This window comes from Macaca thibetana, chromosome 6 (assembly GCF_024542745.1).
Source record: "Macaca thibetana thibetana isolate TM-01 chromosome 6, ASM2454274v1, whole genome shotgun sequence".
NCBI lineage: Eukaryota > Metazoa > Chordata > Mammalia > Primates > Cercopithecidae > Macaca > Macaca thibetana.
This window is the reverse complement of record NC_065583.1, coordinates 79,128,242-79,150,243: the sequence shown is the minus strand read 5'-3', so window position 1 is coordinate 79,150,243 and position 22,002 is coordinate 79,128,242. Positions and strand designations below refer to the sequence as shown.

At 35.7% G+C, this 22,002-nt stretch overlaps 1 protein-coding gene across 1 annotated transcript in view; it reads right to left on the bottom strand.

The window, feature by feature from the left end:
- Nucleotides 1–22,002, bottom strand: part of SLCO6A1 (solute carrier organic anion transporter family member 6A1) — a 141,029-nt gene that overhangs the window by 59,253 nt on the left and 59,774 nt on the right. Inside the window, exon 7 of the mRNA XM_050793123.1 lies at nucleotides 11,279–11,423. Coding sequence (XP_050649080.1) covers nucleotides 11,279–11,423 — 145 coding nt within the window. The remainder of the gene's footprint in view (nucleotides 1–11,278; nucleotides 11,424–22,002) is intronic.

Here is a 22,002-nt window from a genome sequence, read left to right as displayed (position 1 = left end):
ATTCAAAAGCAGTCACTCACATGGATAGTATATTCCCTTGATACGATGTTTTGAAAATGATACTTCACCTCTGGGTCTTCCTTTAAAAAACTAAAAGCCCAGTCTAAACATGATAAAAACATTGGGCAATTTTCTATAGTGGGACATCTTACAGAACAACTGGCCAGTACTCCTAATAACTGTAAGGTCATCAAAAACAAGGAAAGACTGAGAAATTGTCATAGCCAAGAGAACTTCAAAGAGACATGACAACTAACTATAGTGTAGTATCTTGAATGAGATCCTGGGACAGAAAAAGGACATTAGGCAAAAATTGAAAAAAAAATCTGCATAAACTATTGACTTTAGTTAGTAATATTGTATTAATTTTGGTTCATTAATTATGACAAATCTACCATGCTAATATAAGATGTTTATAAAAGGGGAAACTGAGTGTGCAGCATACGGAAACTCTCTCTCTGTGTATATATAAATATATATACATATATATATATATTTAGAGAGAGAGAGAGAGACAGTCTTGCTCTGTCACTAGGTTGGAGTGAAGTGGCACAGTATTGGCTCACTGCAACCTCTGCCTCTCAGTTTCAAGCTATTCTCCTGCCTTAGCCTCTTGAGTAGCTGGGATTACAGGCATGCCCCACTGTACCACCATACTAATTTTTGTATTTTTAGTAGAGATTGGGTTTTGCCTTGTTGGCCAGGCTGCTCTTGAACTCCTGACAAGTGATTCACCCACCTCAGCCTCCCAAAGTGCTGAGATGACAAGCATGAACCACCACACCTGGCCAGAAATTCTTTATATTATCTTCTGTCTTCAAGATATTTCTGTAAATCTAAAATTGTTCAAAAAATAGTTCTTGAAAAAAAGATAATAAAAATAAATAAGCTCCACAAAAAGGTTTATAGCAGTTGTGAAAAAAGCAATACAAGTAATACCAGAAAAACAATGTTTGAAAAATTATAGCTGAGGATAAAAAATTTACATAATTAATGAAATTTTAGCCTGGGAAATAAATGTACACTCCAACTACTGAGAAGCAATAAAAAAAGTCACCCTTACAGATAAGAAGGTAGGAAATCTTCATAACATCAAGAATAAAGAAAATAATTGTATAAGCTGCTAAAGGACATATTACTTTCATTTTAGGTTCAGGGATACATATGCAGGTTGTTATGTAGGTAAATGTGTCACGAAGGTTTGTTATACAGATTATCTCATCACCTAGGTACAAAGCTTAGTACCCAATAGTTATTTTTCTGATCATCTCCATCCTACCACCTCCCAACCTCAGGTAGGCTTCTGTGTCTGTTGTTCTCTTTGTGTCTATGGGTTTTTATTTTGCTTCCATGTCTCTGCTATTGTGAATAGTGCTAGGATGAACATATGTGTGCATGTGTTTTTCTGATAGAAAAATGTATATTCCTTTGTGTATATATCCAGTAATGAGATTGCTGCATCAAATGGTAGTTTTGTCTTTAGCTCTTTGAGGGATCACCACACTGCTTTCCACAATGGTTGAACTAATTTACACTCCCACCAACAGTGTATAAACATTCCCTTTTCTCTTCAACCTCGTCAGCACTTGTTATGTTTTGACTTTTTAGTAATAGCCATTCTGAATGGTGTGAGATGGTATCTCGTTGTGGTTTGGATTTGCATTTCTCTAATGATAAGTAATACTGAGGTTTTTTTTTCATGTGACTGTTGGCCACATGTATGTCTTCTTTTGAGAAGTGTCTGTTTATGTCCTATACCCCCTTTATTATGGGACTTTCTTTTTCTTCTAAGTTTGTTTAAGCTCCTTATAGATGCTGGATTTTAGACCTTTGTCAGATGCTTACCTTGGAAATATTTTCTCCCATTCTGTAGATTGTCTGGTTTACTCTGTTGATAGCTTTTTTGCTGTGTAGATGCTCATAAGTTTAATTAGATCCCATTTATAAATTTTTACTTTTGTTGCAATGGCTTTTGGAGTTTTTGTCCTAAAATCTTTGCCAGTTCCTATGTGCAGAATGGTATTCCCGAGGTTTTCTTCTAGGGTTTTTATAGTTTTGGGTTTTACATTTAAGTCTTTAATCCATCTCGAGTTGATTTTTTTGTATACGTATAAAGAGGGAGTCCAGTTTCAACCTTCTGCATATGGCCTGTCAGTTATACCAGCACAATTTACTGAATAGGGAGTCCTTTCTTCATTGCTTGTTTTACTCAGGTTTCTTGAAGATCGGATGGTTGTAGGTGTATGACCTTACTTCTGGGCTCTCTATTCTTTTCCATTGGTCTATGTGTCTGTTTTTGTACCAGTATGATGCTGTTTTGGTTACTGTAGTATAGTCTGAAGTTGGGTAGCGTGTTGCCTCCAGCTTTGTTCTTTTGCTTAGGATTGTGTTGGCTATTCGAGCTCTTTTTGGATCCATATGAATTTTAAAATAGTCTTTATCTAGTTATGTGAAGAACTGCATTGGTAGTTTAATAGGAATAGCATTGAATCTGTAAACTGCTTTGGGCAGTGTGGCCATTTTTAACGACATTGATTCTTCTCATTCATAAGCATGGGATGTTTTCACATTTGTTTGTGTCATCTCTTATTTCTTTGAGCAGTGTTTTGCAATTTATTGTAAAGATCTGTAAATTCCCTGGTTAGCTGTATTCCTAGGTATTTAAGTCATTTTTGTGGAAACTGTGAATAGAATTGCATTTCTAATTTGGCTCTCAGCTGGCTGTTATTGGCGTATAGAAATATTATTGATTTTTGTGTGTTGATTTTGTATCTGAAACTTTGCTGATGTTGTTTATCAGCTTAAGAAGCTTTTAGGCCAAGATTATGGGGTTTTCTAGATATAGAATCATGTTGTTTGCAAACAGGGATAGTTTGGTTTCCTCTCTTTTTATGTGGATGCCCTTTATTTCTTTCTTTTGCCTGATTGTTCTGGCCAGGACTTCTAATATTATGTCAAATAGGAATGGTGAGAGGGGCATCCTTGTTCTGATTTTCAAGGTGAATGCTTCCAGCTTTCCCCCCTTCAGTATAATGTTGGCTGTGGGCTTGTCATAGATGGCTCTTATTATTTTTAGGTATGTTCCTTCAATACCTAGTTTGTTGAGAGTTTTAAACATGAAGGGATGTTGAATTTTATTGAAAGTCATTTTTTCATCTACTGAGATGATCATGTGGTTTTGATTTTAGTTCTATTTATGTGAAAAATCATGTTTATTAACTTGTGTATGTTTAACCAACCTTGCATTAGAGGAATAAATCCTACTTAATCACGGTGGATTAGCTTTTGATGTACAGCTGGATTCATTTGCTAGTGTGTATTGAAGATTTTTACATATATGTTCATCAAGGATATTGGCCTGAATATTTTTTGTTATTGTTGTTGAGTCTCTTCCAGGTTTTGGAATCAGAATGATTCTGGCCTCATAGAATGAGATGGGGAGGAGTCTCCCCTCCTCAATTTGTTGGAATAGTTTTGGTAGTAATGATACCAGCTCTTCTTTGTACATTTGGTAGAGTTTGACTGTGAATCCATCTAATCCCGGGCTTTTTGGTTTGTAGGCTATTTTTTGCTGTTTCAGTTTTGGAGCTCAATATTGGTCTGTTCAGGAATTTAATTTTCCTAGTTCAGTCTTGAGAGGCTTTATGTGTCCAGGAATTTATTCATTTTTTCTAGATTTTCTAGTTCATGTTTGTAAAGGTGCTCATAGGAGTCTCTGCTTGTTATTTGTGTTTCTGTGGGGCAGTGGTAATATCCTTTCTATCACTTCTGATTGTGTTTATTTGGATCTTCTCTCTTTTCTTCTTTGTCTAGGTAATAGTCTATCTTATTTTCAAAAAATCAACTATTGGATTCATTCTTTTGAATTTTTTTTGTGTCTCCATCTCCTTCAGTTCATCTCTGATTTGGTTATTTCTTGTCTTCTTCTAGTTTTAGAATTGGTTTGCTGTTACTTCTCTAGCCTTTTTGTTGTGATGTTAGTTTTTAAATTGAGGTTTTTCTAACTTTTTGATGTGAGCACATGTGGTGTTATACATTTCCCTCTTCATACTGCCTTAGCTATATCCCAGAGATTCTGGTGTTTTATATCTCTGTTCTCATTCTACCTTAATTTCATTACTTACCCAAAAGTCATTCAGGGTGGGTCATTTAATTTCCACTTAATTGTATGGTTCTGAGCAATTTATTTAGTTTGATTTCTATTTTCATTGTGCTGTGGTCCAAGAGAGTGGTTAGTATGATTTCAGTCATTTTACATTTGCTGAGGATTGTTTTATATCTGATTTTGTGGTTGATTTTAGAGTGTGTGCCATGTGGCAATGAGAAGAATGTATATTCATGTGTTTTTTGGTGAAGATGTCTGTTGGTGCCTCTCAGGTCTGTTTGGTGTAGTGTTGAGTTCAGGTCTTGAACATCTTTGTTAATTTTCTGCCTTGATAACCTTTCTAACACTGTCAGTGAGGTGTTGAAGTCTTCCACTATTATTTGGTGGGAGTCTAAGGCTCTTTGAAGGTCTCTAAGAATTTAATTTATAAATCTGGTTGTCTCTGTGTTGAATGCATATATATTCAGGATAGTTAGGCCTTCTCATTGAATTGAACCTTTCACCATTATGTAATGCCCCTCTTTGTTTTTTAAAATATTTGTTTATTTAAAGTTTGTTTTATCTGAAATTAGAATTGCAACCCCTTCTTTTTTCGTTCATTTTCCCCTTCAGTTTCCATTTGCTTGGTAGATTTTTCTTCATCTATTTTTGAGTCTAGTAGTGTAATTGTATGTGAGACACATTTCTTGAAGATAGCATATCATTGGGTCTTGCTTCTCTATTCAGCTTGCCACTCTTTCTTTTCATCGGGGCATTTAGCCCATTTACATTCAAGGTTACTACTGCTATATGCGGATTTGATCCTGTCATCATGTTGTTAGCTGTTTATTATGCTGACTTGTTTGCATAATTGCTTTATACTGTCGATGGTTTACATACTTAAGTGCATTTTTGTAGTGACTGGTAATGGTCTTTCCTTTCCATATTTAGTGCTTTTTTTAGGAGCTCTTGTAAGGCAGGTCTGGTGGTAAAAAACTCCCTCACAATTTTCTTGCTTGAAAATGATTTTATTTCTACTTCACTTATAAAGCTTAGTTTGGTTGGGTATGGATTTCTTGACTGGAATTTATTTTCTTTAAGAATGCTGAACATATGCCCCCAGTCTCTTCTGGCTTGTAGGGTTTCTGCTGAGAGGTCTGCTGTTTCTGCTAAGAGGTCTCGCTTATAGGGTTTCTGCTGATAGGTCTGCTAATAAGCTTCCCTTTGTAGGTGGCCTGCCTTTTCTCTCTAGATGCCTTTAACTTTTTTTTTTTTTTCATTTTGACCTTGGAGAATCTGATGGTTATGTCTTAGGGACGATCTTTTTGTGAAGTACTTTGTGAGGGTTCTCTGCATTTTCTAAATTTGAATGTTGGCCTCTCTACATAGGTTGTGAAAGTTCTCATAGATGATATCCTGAAATATGTTTTGTAAGTTGCTTCCATCCTCCCTATCTCTTTCAGGGATGATCATGAATTGTAGATTTGGTCTCTTTACATAATTGCATATTTTTGTTCATTTTGTTTGTTTCTTTTTATTCTTTTCTCTTTAATGTTTTCTTTCTGTCTTGTTTCAGAAACCCAATCTTCAAACTCTGAGATTATTTCTTCAGCTTGATCTATCCTGTTAATACTTGTGATTGCATTATGAAATTCTCATAGTGTGTTTTTATCTCTATCAAGTCAGTTATGTTCTTTTCTATACTGGCTACTTTGTCTTCCAGATCCTGTATACTTTGTGATTCCTAGCTTCCTTAGAATGAGTTTCAATGTTCCCCTGAATCTTGATTTTTGTTCCTATCCATATTCTGAATTCTATTTCAGTAATTTCAGCCATCTAAGGCTGGTTAAGGTCCCTTGCTGGAGAACTAGTGAGGTTGTTTGAAGGAAAGAAGACCTTATGGCCTTTTGAGTTGTCAGAGTTCTTGTGCTGTTTCTTTTTTATCTTTGTGGGCTGATGCTCCTTTAATCCTTGAAGTTCCTGTCCTTTGGATTTTTTTTTTTTTATTCTATTTGATGACCTTGAGGGTTTGTTTGTGGTAGAAGGTGGGTTCATTCAACTGGCTTTGTTTCTGGAAGATTTTAGAAAGCAAAGGCTCAGCTCAGAACTCCTGGACTGTGTGGCCTAACTCCAGGGGACCAGTATTGGGCACTGGCTTTGTTCTCTGGCTCCTCAAGGTAGAAACATGCTGTGCTGGAGGGGTCAAGATGCCCCTGGACTGCTGGTCACAGCACTCCAATGGATGGTGGCAGCCAAAGCACTTTGTAGGGCAGTGGCAATGGGATCCATCCTGTTTGCACACACCAGCAACAGCAGCAGTGACAGCATGGCAGAGTGCATGCTTTTTGACTGTGGCAGGGTGCTAGCAAGTACTGGGGTGCTGGCCTCCATGGGGGAGTTAATGAGGTTGTTTGGAGGAAAGAAGACATTCCAGCTTTTTGAGTTGTCATAGTTCTTGTGTTCTTCAAAGGATACAATATTTAAAATTATTATAGTTGCACAAGCTTCTCTTTTGGTTAGCATTTGCATCTTTTGTCCATCCTTTCACTTTCAACCTTTTCATGTTCCCATATTTAAGGAGTGCCTCTTGTTAGTAACATATATTGAAACTTTTTCCCAATCTGACATTCTTTAGACTATTTATATTTAACATAACTACTAATATATTTATTGGGTGAAAACTTTCTGTATATCCTGCAAGCAGAAGCACTGACTGCTTTGTTCCGAACTATCTTTTCAAGGATATTTACATGATGAGAAGCCTTGGATAATAAGGATAATATTTTCACTTAGAGCAGAGGAAAACTTTGCTTAGAATTTTGGAAGACAGAGAGAGTGTCCCCTGTGGACAATCTCTATCAAGTATTATGTCTCCCTCTGGAGCCAAAGACAAACATAATTACTGCCTACTGTAAAAGACTTGGGTTCCCTAACCTCAAGATTTCTTTCATGTAATGCAACTCATTTTGTGTACAGATGTCACCTGGCCTCCTTTCACATCACCCTTTGGAAATTGGAGCTCAGAAACCTAGCAGGAACTCTCATTATTGCTATTGCTGTGAGTCATAAACTTTATTTCATCTCTGACCAAGAAGTTTGGTGTCTTCTTCCAGCACACATGAAACTAAGTTAGATTAACTTGTTAGCTTATAGATAGGATGAAATTCAAACCCATTACAGATCTGAGCACTCTTGGCAACAATGATGGGATGCTAACAGAGGCATGGCTTTCTGTAGCTGCAAGCTGAAGTAGGTTTAAAGACAGCTCCATGGAAAGTGCCATAGGTCTTATCAACTCTTCTCTAGGCGAGTAAACTTCCTTGTCAATCTGGCCATCAGCTTCAGGACTACCTCACTGTAAAAACTATTTCTAATTTTTTTTCTTATTAGAAGATTCCTTCTGCTTTCAAGTTACAGATAACAGTTCCAGCAATGTGCAATTACCCTGAGTGTAAAAAGAAAAAACAAATTCTAGCCACCATGAGCAGACACCAGGTGAATTATCAGCATTTTAGCTGATTTTCTTGGGACATAATGAAGTGCAGTACATAATTTCTTGTTTAAACAAAACAGTCAATAGCTGGGTTGACTAGAGGTCCAGTTTCTCTTCCAGTCTATCATGCCAATCTTGGATCCATTTTAAGACAATAAAAGACCTCAGATTTTTTTGTAGTGTGTCCTGACTGCTATAAAGCAGCTTTGCTATGACCCTCTTAGAAAGATTTTCCCAAGACAAATAAAATTCCTGTGTGAAATCATAGATGAGGCATTGAATAGATTTTGAACTCTCATCGTTCCTGAAAGAATGTGAAGTAAGCTTGTGGGTGGTACTCCGGACAATTTCAATGCATGTTTGTCATAGCCTTAATATACTGATGCTGTAGCTTCAATTTCTAAATGTATAATTAGTATTTATATTTTATAATATTATACTATGAATGCTGTTAAACTCCAGACGTGATAATGGGACACAGGAATTGCTACCCAACATGCCTCCCTGTTTCCTCTCACAGGGTCTAACAGAAACAATGTAGAATCCCAGAAGGAGAAAGGAAAGTCCTAGCTTTGAGTATATAAGGTAGCAGGGGTAGTAAGAGATGCAGTAATTTCATTCAACACACATCATGGCCAGTGTAAAAGGTTATCAGGACCAGATGTGGTACCTCAGGCCTGTAATCCCAGCACTTTGGGAGGCCAAGGCGGGTAGATCACCTGAGGTCAGGAGTTTGCGACCAGACTGAGCAACATGGAGAAACCCTGTCTCTACTGAAAAAATACAAAATTAGTGGGCGAGGTGGTGCATGCCTGTAATCCCTGCAACTTGGAAGGCTGAGGCTGGAGAATCGCTTGAACCTGGGAGGTGGAGGTTGCAGTGAGCCTCGATTACATCATTGCACTCCAGCCTGGGCAACAAGAGTGAAACTCCATCTCAAAAAAAAAAAAGTTATCAGGAGCTGGAGCTGGAGATTTACAGTGGATTAATTACTGCTGAATTCAGTTATTGCTCTCATAACTTTGACGGTTTCAGACATTGTGATGTAACCACATCTACTACACAGACTGATTACATTTAATATACTGTAATGGACTTTGCCAAGACATTCCTTTATATCTAATTGGCACCCAAGGACAAAGACTAATTCTCATTCATGCTTAAAAACCACAAATATACCTTTACAGTAAGAATACTGTAATATTCTTTAGTTATTCCTCAGGAGTAGCTAAAGCTCTGCCATTTGCTACAAGAAGGTGCATAAGAACTTAGTGTGATTCCCATTACCTTCTGATGCCTAAACATTTCACTGATAGATGATATGCAGCTGGCTAGAGGATCTCAAGTCTCAGACTCAATGGCTCTAACTTTGGTATTATCATACCTTCACCTGCAAGGGTAACTGATAAATCCCAACAAAATCCAAAAGACTGCACATCAAGTTTCTGGGGGACTATGCAAACAGATTCACAAGGCTCAATTACTCTGGAAGTCAAGCAAAAAAAAAAATGTCTCATTTCCCCCCAACCAAAAGGGAACTTAATGTCACTTTGGACTCTGGGTGTCAGAGATGGTAGATGGGCATTCTACTTGTCTTTTATAACAGCTAACTTACAGTGAGTGTAATTCACAAACCTACATTGAAGCTGATAAGCAAGCTGTGGCATACTCTATTCTTTGAGATGCTAGAAATTTAATGATCCCCATGAGCTACAAATCTCCATGACTGATAATTTCGTGGACTGGAGGCTCTAGATAAAAGATATAGGCTCCATTCAGAAACAGCTGTTGTATAACACTCATTGACTCCCTAAATCAGCTACCATTTGAAAAGCAACTACTAGCTTACTACTGCCATCTTGTCAAAACCAAAGTCCTAACTTACAGCAATCTTTTGACTTTGTGAACTTACATTCTCATTTTGGGATGAACTAAATCAGGCTCATAACTATTTGACAAGCCTTACTTGTTAAATGGAAGTGATAGATTCAAGAACATAGGGGTGGTCATAAAAGATCATCAAGTGTTTACATCACCACCAGCAGATCGTATAACTCTTCAAAGATTAGAAATTTCTCTAATATGAAGTTATGCTCAGTTACTCAGGGGAGCTTCTCAGCAAGATTAGTGGTATGTTATTCATACGCAGCCTACTGAAGTCATCTTTATGATAGGTAATGCAATTAGAAACTATAGGGCAAAATTTATCTGTGACTTTACTTGAAATAATCAATGGCACCACCTCATTCCTGGAAAGCACTCTGGTCAGCCTCACTCACTGATCAATATTATTATAGATGATAAAATTACCGCAAATTTCATTCTTTCCAAGGTAGAATTTGCAATTGCTAATGTATTCTGTTATACTTTGATATCTCAGGCTAAGTGGAAAGGTCAGTAGAGAAACTTACGGAGAAAGCCACTTGATTTTTTAAGATAGACCTTGATGGCTTAAGGATTTATTCAGCTGGCTAGATCCAGGACCTTGAGGGGATGGTTAAAGTCAGTACAGCATGTAGCCTTACCCTGGTGGTTGGAATCCATTAATAATAGCCTTATTTAATACAATAAGAAATACATGGAATGAATTTACTCCTCAAGTTCTGCCAATTCTATTAATCAGAGTGCCCCAAACCTGGTGTGCTCACAAAAAAGATATGTCATTATGGCCCTTGAAAGCTGATCTATTTTGGCTTTTTGCACAATTTTCACTCAGTCATAAAAAAGTCAGCCTTTTATAAAAAAAAAAATGTACTCCATAAAAGGTTTAGATTTATACTCAGGATTTCTGCACATCTTATTTTTTTTCTATTTTGCCCACATGCTTTTTGTTTTCTGTCTTTCCTTTCTTTTTTTAATTAATTAAATTTTTCCTATTAATATAGTCTCTTACTACTACTTTATTTGTTATCCTAAAAATTAGTGGATGCATCTTCTACCTCTTACACCCTAAAATAAATCGTTACTTTACAACTTTCTCATTAATGCTAAAACGTTAAAACATTTAATTCTATTTGCAACCTATTTTGGAGAGCCAATTCTCGATATCTCATAAGATTGTAAATGTACACAATAGCAATTTCCCTTCAATGTCTAAACTTAGATCAACTTTTACAAATGTACAGAAGGAGATATCAACAAACCTATTCATTACTGCATTGGTTGGAAGAGAGAAAAAGTGGGAGGCAACAACATATCCATTAACTGGATAATAAATAAACAATAGTATATTCATAAAATAGAATCATAAAATAAAATAGCAAACTGAAATGCATTAAATATATATAGATCAACACAAATCTAAAGAACATAATTTCTGATGAAAAAATAAGCTGCAGAAGAGTATGTATAAAGTGATATATAAATTTTAGAAATAGATGTATATAGACAAGCACATACGCAGTAAAGATGTACAAACATACATGGGAATGATTCACTCTGACTTCAGAATAGTGATTACCTGTGAAAAGCAATGAAGATAAATGGGATGAAGGAGAAATACAGAGGTTTTACTAGGATTTATATGTCAAAAATATTGACACTATGATGGCAGAGTGCTCATATTTGTAAAATTTGCACAAATCATACCTAGGTATATAATTCTTTATATTTTTATTTATTTCATATATTTCATATTTCATAGGTACATAAATAAGACAATGAAAAATTTTTGAAATGACACAATAAGAAGGTAACTCTACCTGCAAGTATAGTTGCCGCAGGGGGTGTTAACATAAACTGATTTTCTAAATATATAGGCAAAAATTCAGCAGCTCCAATAATAACTAAATATTCTGTAGCTTTTGACAGAGATAGGCATATTAGCACTGGATTTTTCATCAGAATCTGAAATAAAAATAAGTTATGTATCAATTATTTTATTTTGTTAGATAAAGAGAAAGAGACAGACAGAATCAAATGTTAATGATAGATGATAGATAGATGATAGATGATAGATGATAGATGGATAGATAGATAGATAAGATAGATCCTAACAGCAATCTATGATTCATCAATATACAAATTCTATGAAAGTAAGGTTATTTTTGACAATTTAAATTTTGATTTGCTCTTCATACTACTTTAATTTTTATTTATGGGCTTGGAATTTTTTTGTAAAGATTAGAGAAAAATAGGTAAATTATTAACCATATATCTAGAATTTTATCTTTACTTTTTCTTGTCTACTTATTGTTTTAAGCAAGTCTTTTTTATTCAACTAAAACACAAAACAAAGAAAATTTAAGCAATACTCATGAAAAACCAGTAGGGCTGCAGAAAATGTTTTATATTTTACTCCTGGAAATCTACCTATACAAAGAATTAAGTTATTTAAATTTTGCATTTTGATAAACTTGTGGAAATTATTTAGAAGACTTATTAAGATGTGATGGTTTATCATTATCTATTATACTACACAGAGTAATTAAAAAGATAGTAAAATACTAACTTTCAAATTAGTTTCTGTATTTCCTTGTTTATGCATATCTCATTGAAAATATATTTAGTGCTATTTTATGTTTATATATTTTTAATTTATTTAAATTTTCTTTTTCTGGCCCTAAACATCCCTTTTAGGTGTGATCATAGTCTGCAAACTCAACTAGTTCAACTTCTGAATGCTATCTAATTTTACATAGTGTGATTCTTCCATATTTATTCATTCACATAGGATTAAATATTCGTCTTGCCTTCAACTCCCTACTATCACAAACTAGGCTATATTAAACATCGCTGTGCATGTACCTTAAGATCCAATGATGGAGTGTCTCTAGAAATATATATCCAAGAAAGGAATTCCTAGGACATAAGGATTTAGCATACTTTATTCCACTATTTCTCCAGATTGTTCTCCAGAATGTATCAGGTTTCACTACAGTGACTATACCACCACGATGATGGTAGTGTTTCATTTTCTTCATTTAGCTTGTGCTTTCTAAAAGTTATCAAAGAAATCTTTATGGTTTAGCATGCCCATCCAGAACTATGTCATTTCCGCATAAAAAGGTCATTAAACTTGGAAAGGCCTTCTAATTGTCACAACAAAACGAATAATGCTACATGACTTCTGAGGTTGGGTCATAAAATGAAAATATGACTTTTGCTGGGATCTTTCACAATCTCAGAACCCTTGCCTTGGGACTCAGTCACCATGTTGTAAAAAAGCCCAAGAGAGATGCAGAGGAGATGTGTGGGTATTCTAGCAAACAGACAGTATCAAAAAACTATAGAGCAAACACACCTTCAGATGGTTCCATTCTCCAGACTTTGATCACTCTAGCTCAGGGATTCCCAGCCTCTGTAGAAAGAGTAAGAGTCTGATCCATGGCCTGTTAGGAAACAAACCGTGCAGCAGGAGGTGAGTGGCAGGCGAGGGGGCCAAGCTGCGCTCTGCCTCCTGTTAGATCAGCAGCGGCATTAAATTCTCGAAGGAGCACAAACCCTATTGTGAACTGCACATGCGAGGGATTTAGGTTGTGCGATCCCAATGAGAATCTAATACCTGTTTATCTGTCACTGTCTCCCATCACCCCCAGATGGGATGGTCTAGTGGCAGGAAAACAAGTTCAGGGCTCCCACTGATTCTACATTATGGTGAGTATGTAATAATAAATAGAAATAAAGTGCACAATAAAGGCCATGAGTTTGAATCATCCCAAAACCAGCGCCTCCACCCTGGAAAAAATGTTTTCCACAAAACTGGTCCCTGGTGCCAAAAATGTTGGGGACTGCTGCTCTAGTTGACTCCAAGTATAGTTGAGAAGGACAAGTCCTGTCCAAATTGCATTTTCATGAGCAAAATATATTTTATATTGTTTTAAGCTACTAAGTTATAGGGTAGTTTATTATGCAGCAGTAGATAACTAGGATACCTCAAATAATCACAAACACTTGATATTATTAGCTGGCTTCCAAAATGTTGCCATGGTAACAAGTATAAAGTAGTACCGCTATGCTTTATTTCCTATTTCTCTAATTTCAAATCTAATTGAAACTTTCTTTGCACAATTTTTAGCTATTTGGGATTCTTTTTGTGTGCATGAACTGGCTCTTTCTATCTGTTAGGCTTCCTGAAATTCGGGGGTAGATTTTCTAAAAATTCCTTGTTAATTCTAAACATTAATCACTTGGATTTAGATATCTGTCACCCATTTATTAATGTGGTCTACAGTTTCTTTCACAGAACAGAAATCCTTGACCTGATATATCTAATCCATAAAGTTTGAATTCATATTTAATACTATTGCAATCTTGCTTAACATTTTCCCACGTCTATGCCACAAAGGTATTTCTTTCATTTTTAACATGAACTGTGTTTTATCTAATCACATTTTATTAACCTGGAAATTACCTTTGTACATAATATGAGGTAGAAATCCATGGTCATTTTTTCATAAATAGCCAAACTGGCTATCACATCTACTGAACAATTATCTTTGCAGTGACTCTTTTATCACATAGCAAGTTCTTATGTATAATATTTAATCTGTTGCTGAATTCTCAGTTCTGTTACATTGATCTATTAATCTTTATTAAGGAAATGCTACAGTGTTTTTACTACTGTGGTTTTTGTAGTGAAATTGGCCCAGTGCGCTTCATTTTAGCTATCCCTTCCCTTATTCTGACATACAAATTTTATAATCTGTTTCTCATTTTCTTAAAAAAAATTTTTTTTTGCCGTAGTGTTGATTATACTTGCATTGGATTCATAGATTATTTAAGGAAAAACTAACCTGTATGAAGACTGTCATTTTAAACATTATCATGGTTTATCTATCAATTTATCCCAGTCATCTTTAATAATGTTGTATAAAGTTTTAATTTTTTCATGAAGATTTTTAGCATCTCTGAATAAATTTCTGAATTAGAGTTTTGTGATTACTTTTTACTTTATTATCTAATTTTAAGTGTAGGTGATTATTTTTATTTATTCTATAGTTTTTTACTTTACCTTTATTTTCTATTATTTTATGTAGTAGATTCAAATATTAACTAGAGAATTACAGCTTTTTTTCATAGGTTCTTCTAATTCACAAATGTTATTTATTCATTTATTTTAAAATAATTATTGAGAACTGAATATTCAGCACACCTACCCTAATGAGAGTTATAGCTATATTCTATGATTTTATATAAAAATATCGGTCTGTACTAGCTGCAACAGGCAGAATAAGAAACAAATCTAGTTTTTAATCTTGGCCCTGGAACTGATTTTTGGAGCATCAACAAGCAAATCACAGTTTCTCCGTATCTCATTTTTAGGAAATATTATATTACCCTAGGCAGATTTCTGGATTTAGAGTCAAATACAACACTTATTCTTATGCTCTTAGCCTCAGTTAAGCCACCAGTAATAGATATGTGTGTCTGTGTGTGTATGTGTGTGCATAGCATTTTTTTTTTTTTTTTTTGGAAAAATTACTCATTCTCTTTAAATTACTGGTTCACTACCTGTAAAATAGAAACAATAATGTCTATTTTTTCTGAGTGGTTATGAGAATTGAATATTTGTAGTGGTTTAATACAACTTCTGGCACATAGCAAGTGTCCAGTGAAAATATACATTAATTTCTTAATTTATACAATTAAAGGATTGCACTGGATTACGAGATTTGTTGTTAGCAAACTTTAGCGTGCCTTGAATTATCTGCGTGGTATAAAACACAGATCGCAGCTCCCATTCCAGATGTCTGAATCTGGAGTCTGGAGTAGGGCCTGAGAATTTGCATTTCTAATAAATTCCCACGTGATGTTGACGTTATTGGTCTGGAAATCACACAGAATCACTGCACTAGATAATTTTTGTGTTTAAGCTCTTTTAGATTAAAAGGAACAGACACTGTTAATTCCACTGATGCAATTTATCATAAGGTTAAATATAAAAGTAAGAAAACTAATACACTTTCTCAGTAGCTAAACAATTCAGTATTCATAAAGAAATGAGACAACAGGTTGGGCGCAGTGGCTCACGGCTGTCATCCCAGCACTTTGGCAGTCCGAGGCGGATGGATCACGAGGTCCGGAGTCCGAGACCAGCCTGGCCAACATGGTAGAGAAACCCCGTCTCTACTAAAAATACAAAAATTAGGCCGGGCGCGGTGGCTCACACCTGTAATCCCAGCACTTTGAGAGGTCAAGGCGGGCGGATCACAAGGTCAGGAGATGGAGACAATCCTGGCTAACACTGTGAAACCTCGTCTCTGCTAAAAATACAAAAAAATTAGCCAGGCGTGGTGGCGGGCACCTGTAGTCCCAGCTACTCGGGAGGCTGAGGCAGGAGAATGGTGTGAACCCAGAAGGCAGAGGTTGCAGTGAGCCGAGATCGCGCCACTGCACTCCAGCCTGGTGACAGAGTGCAACTCCGTCTCAAAAAAAGAAAGAAAAAAAGAAATGAGACATCATTCAGAGTAAATCTTAATTGCTTCAAAGACCCAGATATTCAACTTACTTCTGTTTCCTTATTGTGTATTCATCTAGGTCTATTTTAGCTAGTGACTATTTTCTTCATATTTACTTCTCTTTCTCAATGGCATTTGTACTTTTACTTTTGCTGTCAATTTATCAAAGTTGTGTTGTTTGAGTTTCCCACTCTTCCTCTTATTTATACTTTCTCCCAAAAGAGGAATTGACTAGATTAGTCACTCTTCAACAAGGTGTCCTTACTGGACATTTTTCTCAAATTAGGACATTTCCCAGGTTTAGGGGTAATCTAAAAATTGCTTTATTGGGCTCAAGTGCTGATGCCAAAAACTATAACAGTTTTGACTAAAACATTTAGACTACATTATACACAGCATGGTAACCGATGCACAAGGAAATATTTCTGGGCACTGTATTCTGAAAGGGACTGTGAGAACAGCAAATATTAAGAATGCCACGGATTCCCTTCCAATAAAATACCCAGGATTTCCTGCATTTTTAAAAGTCTATTTCTTTTCTTTGATATAAATATGAGAGGCAAAGGTGAAAGCCAGATAGATATACAAATAAATGTACAAAGAGTTTTATGCAGTGAACTCAGGCTCAATTCTGACAGCTGTTGATATACAAAGGGAGAAATCAGAATAGTGTTGTACAGTAGCAGACAGTTCTATTCAACCATCCCTATCTCACAGTACTGTGGCTATTAGGTAGCCCTTGTTAATCACAGAATTTGTCTACAACCAAGGTTTTTTCCAGGTGAGAAGAGGTTCATTCTGGTCTAGGAGTAGGTACTCCTACATGTACTTACTTAGTAAGAGTCTAAAATAAGAGTAGGATCTGCAAATATATAAAGTATAAGGTATAAAGGCTGCAGAAAAGTAGTTTTAAGTTCAGGATAGTCCTCTAATAGAAGTCAGAAACAAATGAGGAGGAAATAAGAGCAGAGGAATGTTGTAGGGAGGAAAGGGTTTGTAGAGTCTCAACCAGGGTTCATTGAAGGTGGGACATATAGTGTTCCAACTAATTCTAGAATTTTATCTTTCAAGCATTGATTTACTGCCTATCCTAATCAAGTTTGCATGGCAGAAGACAATGATTCTGCCAGTAAAAGACCTTTCCTTAGAGACAAAAAGGAGGAAAACGTAAGTTAAAGAGGAGACCAACAAGTCACTTTGCTGTCTTTGTTTTACTGTGTAATTTAACTTCTTATTTGACCTGTTTTTGATTCTTTATGCTAAATACCCATAATTAGCCATGGAAAATAAGTAATGGCTCATCAGTCTGTCCATCAGAATAAAATATCTCCTTTAGAAAATGCTGCTAATTGCAAACTTAAATTTTTTGTTGACTAGCTCTGCTGGCATTTCACCTCCTTTATTTTCAGAAAAACCAGTTTATTTAGAGTCACACCTAGGAGATGATTCAGAGACTAAAACTACTACAAAATGTTCTGACTTAAATACAAGTGATAACTATAATTTTGTTTTCTTTCATTTTGTTTTCAGCTTTCATTTTAGGTTTGTTACATGGGTAAATTGCATGTCATAAGAGGGTGTAGTTTCAGAAAATTTTGTCACTTAGATAATCAGAATAATACTCAATAGGTAGGTTTTTTCAGTGCTCACCCATCTCTCACCCTGTACCTTCAAATAGACCCCAGTGACTATTGTTCCCTTCTTTGTGTCCATGTGTACTCATTGTTTAGCTCCCACTTATAAGTGAGGACATGAGGTATTTTATTTTCTGTTTTTGCGTCAATTTGCTTAGGATAATAACCTCCACCTCTTTCCATGTTCCAGTGAAAACTAAAATCTCATTTTTGTATAGCAGCATAGTATTCCATGGTGTATATATACTCCATTTTCTTTATCCATTACACCACTAATGAGCATCTAGGTGGATTCCATGTCTTTGCTGTTGTGAATAGTACTGTTATGAACTACGCATGCATATGTCTTTATGATAGAACAATTTACATTCCTTTGGTTTTATATCCAGTAATAGAATTGCTGGGTCTAATGGTAGTTCTGTTTTAACTTCTTTGAGGAATTGCCACACTGCTTTCCACAATGGCTGAAGTAATTTATATTCCCTCTAGTGGTGTTTAAGAGTTCCTTTTCTCTGCAACCACACCAGCATCTGTAATTTTTTCACTTTTTAAAATAGCCGCTTTTGCTGCTGTGCAATGGTATCTCATTGTAGTTTTGATTTGATTTTCCCTAATAATGAGTGACATTGAGCATTTTTCATATATTTGTTGACCACATGTATGTTTTCGTTTGAAAAGATACTTTTGAAAAAGTGTCTGTTTATGTCCTTTGCCCATTTTATAGTGGGGTTGTTTGGGATTGCTTTGCTTGCTGATTTGTTTGAGTTCTTAATAGACCTTTGTCAGATGTACAGTTTGTAAATATTTTCTCCTATTCTGTAGGTTGTCTGTGTACTCTGTTGATAGTTTCTTTTGCTGTGCAGAACACTTTAGTTTAGTTAAGTTTCGCTTGTCAATTTTTGTTTTTGTCATGATTGCTTTCAGAGTCTCGGTCTTGTCTTTTCCTGGGCCAACATCCAGAATGGTATTTCCTAGATTTTCTTCTATGGTTTTTATACTTTAGATCTTACATGTAAATCTTTAATCCATCTTGAGTTGATTTTTTTATATGGTGAAAGGTAGGGGTCCAGTTTCAATTCCACATATAGCTAGCCAGTTATTCCAGCATCTTTTATTGAACAGGGAGTAATTTGCCCATTGCTTGTTTTTGGTGGCTTTGTTGGAGATCAGATGGTTGTAGGTGTGCATCTTTATTTCTGTGTTCTCTATTCTGTTCCATTGGTCTATGTGTCTGTTTATGTGCCAGTACCATGTTGTTTTAGGAGCCTTGTAGTATATTCTGAAGTTGGGTAGTGTCATCCTCCAGCTTTGCTCTTTTTGCTTAGGATTGCTTTTGCTCTTCAGGGTTTTTGTTGTTGATGATGTTCCAAATGAATTCTAGAATTTTTTTTTTTTTTTTTTTTTTTTTTACTAATTCTGTGAAAAATGTCATTGATAGTTCATTAGGAATAGTATTAAATCTGTAAATAGCTTGGGGCAGAATGGCCATTTTAACTATATTGATTCTTCCTATTCATGAGTATGAAATATTTTTCCATTTGTTTGTGCTGTCTTTGATTTCTTTCAGCAGCGTTTTATAGTTCTCCTTGTATGGATCTTTCAACATCCTGGTTAGTTGTATTCCTAGGTATTTAGTCTTTTTGTGGCTATCGTGAATGGGATTGCATTCTTGATTTGGCTCTCAGCTTGGACATTATTGGTGTAGAGAAATGCTACTGATTTCTGTACACTGATTTTGTATCCTGAAACTTTGCTGAAGTTGTTTATGAAATCTAGGAGCCACTGGGAAGATACTATGGGGCTTTCTAGGTATAGTATTATATTATCTGTAAAGAAAATCAGTTTGACTTCCTCTCTTCCTATTTGGATGCCCTTTATTTCTTTCTCTTGTCTGATTGCTCTGGCCAGGACTTCCAATACTGCGTTGAATAAGAGTGGTAAGAAAGGACATCCTTGTCTTGTTCCAGTTTTCAAAGGGGAATATTTCTAGCTTTTGCCCATTCAGTATGATGTTGGTTATGGGTTTGTCATAGATGACTCTTATTATTTTGAGGTATGTACCTTAAATGCCTAGTTTGTTGAAAGTTGTTTCTTTTTTTTTTTCTTTCTGCCTTGAGACAGAGTCTTAGTCTGTCACCCGGGCTGGAGATCACAGTGAAGTGATCTTGGCTCACTGCAACCTCTACCTTCTGGGTTCGAGTGATTCTCCTGCCTGTCTCCTGAGTGACTGGGATTACAGGCACCAGCCACTACGCCCTGCTAATTTTCTGTATTTTTGGTGGAGATAGAGTTTCACCATGTTGGCCAGACTGGTCTCAAACTCCTGACCTCGTGATTCGCCAACTCGGCCTCCCAAAGTGCTGGGATTATAGGCGTGAGCCACCACGCCCGGCCCTGTTGAAAGTTTTTAACCCAAAAGGATATTGAACTTTATCAAAAGGATTTTCTGCATCTATTGAGATGATCACGTGCTTTTGTTTTTAGTTCTGTTTATGTGGTGAATCATGTTTAGTGATTTGTGTATGTTGAACCAACCTCGCATCCCAGAAATAAAGCCTACTCAATTGTGGTGGTTTCGTTTTTTGATGTGCACCTGGATTCAGTTTGCTAGTATTTTGTTGACAATGTTTGCATCTATGTTCATCAGGGATATTGGCCTGAAGCATTCTTATTTCATTTGTGTCTCTGCCAGGTTTTGGTATCAGAATGATTTTGGCCTCATAGAATGTGTTAAGGAGGAGTCCCTCCCCCTTGATTTTTTTAGACTAGTTTCAGTAGGATTGGTTATCAGCTCTTCTTTATGTGTCTAGTAGAATTTGGCTGTCAATCTGTCTCATGCAGTCTTTTCTGGTTCATTGGTGTTTTTTTTATAATTGATTCAATTTTGGATCTCAATACTTGTCTGTTCAAGGTTTCATTTTTTTCCTGGTTCAATCTTAGGAGGTTGTATACTTCCTGAAATTTATCCGTTTCTTCCAGATTTTCTAGTCTATGTACATAGCGGTGTTTGTAATAGTTTCTGAGGGTTTTTGTATAACTGGGAGGTTGGTGGTAATTTCCCCTTTGTCATTTCTGATGGTGTTTATTTATATCTTGTCTCTTTTCTTCTTTATTTTTCTAGTTAATGGTCTATCAATCTTATTTATTCTTTCTAAGAACAAACGTTTTGTTTCATTGATCTTTTTATGGTTTTTCTCATCTTTGTTTTGTTCAGTTCAGCTCTGATTTTGTTTCCTTCTTTTCTTCTGCTACTTTTGGAGTTGGTTTGTTCTTGTTTTTAAAGTTTCCCTAGGTGTGATGTTAGATTGTTAATTTGAGATATTGTAACTTTTTTTATGTGAGTGTTTAGCACTATAAACTTCCTTCTTAACAATGTTTTAGTTGTGTTCCAGAGATTCTGGTATGTTGTATCTTTGTTTTCATTACTTTCAAAGAATTTCTTGATTTCTGCCTTAATTTTATTGTTTACCCAAAAGTCATTCAGGAGCAGATTGTTTAATTTCCATGTAATTGTATGGTTTTGAGAGATCTTCTTGATGTCGATTTCTATTTTCATTGCACTGTTGTTTGACAGTGCAGTTGGTATGATTTCATTTTATTTGAATTTGTTAAGAATTGCTTTATGGCTGATTGTGTGGTCAATTTTAGAGGATGTACCATGTGCAGATGAGAAGAATGTATATTTTGTTTTGGTTAGATGGAGTGTTCCATAGATGTCCATTAGGTACATTTGGTCAAGTGTCAAGTTTAGGTCCCAAATATCTTTGTTAGTGTTCTGCATCAGTGATCTGTCCAATACTGTCAGTGGGGTGTTGAAGTCTCCCACTATTATTGTGTAGTTATCTGAGTCTCTTCATAAGTCTCTAAGAACTTCTTTTTTATGAGTCTGGGCATTCCAGTGTTGTTTGCATATATATTTAGGGGAGTTAGATCTTCTTGATGAATTGTACCCTTTATCATTATGTAATGCCCTACTTTGTCCTTTTTGATTATTGTTGGTTTAAAGTTGGTTTTGTCTGAAATAAGAACAGCAATCCCTGCTCTTTTTTGCTTTCCATTTGCTTGATAGATATTTCTCCATCCTTTTACTTTGAGCCTATGGGTGTCCTTGCATGTGAGATGGGTCTCTTGAAGATAGCATACAGTTAGGTCTTGCTTCATTATCCAACTTGACAGTCTGTGCCTTTTAAGTGGGAGCTATAATCCATTTCTGTTCAAGGTTAATATTCACATGTGTGGATTTGATCCTATCATTGTGTGGTTAGCTGGTTGTTGTGTAGACTTGATTGTGTATTTGCTTTATAGTGTCAATAGTCTATGTACTTGAGTGTACTTTTGTGGTGGTCAGTAATGGTGTTTCGTGTCCATGTTTAGCATCCCCTTAGGAACTTC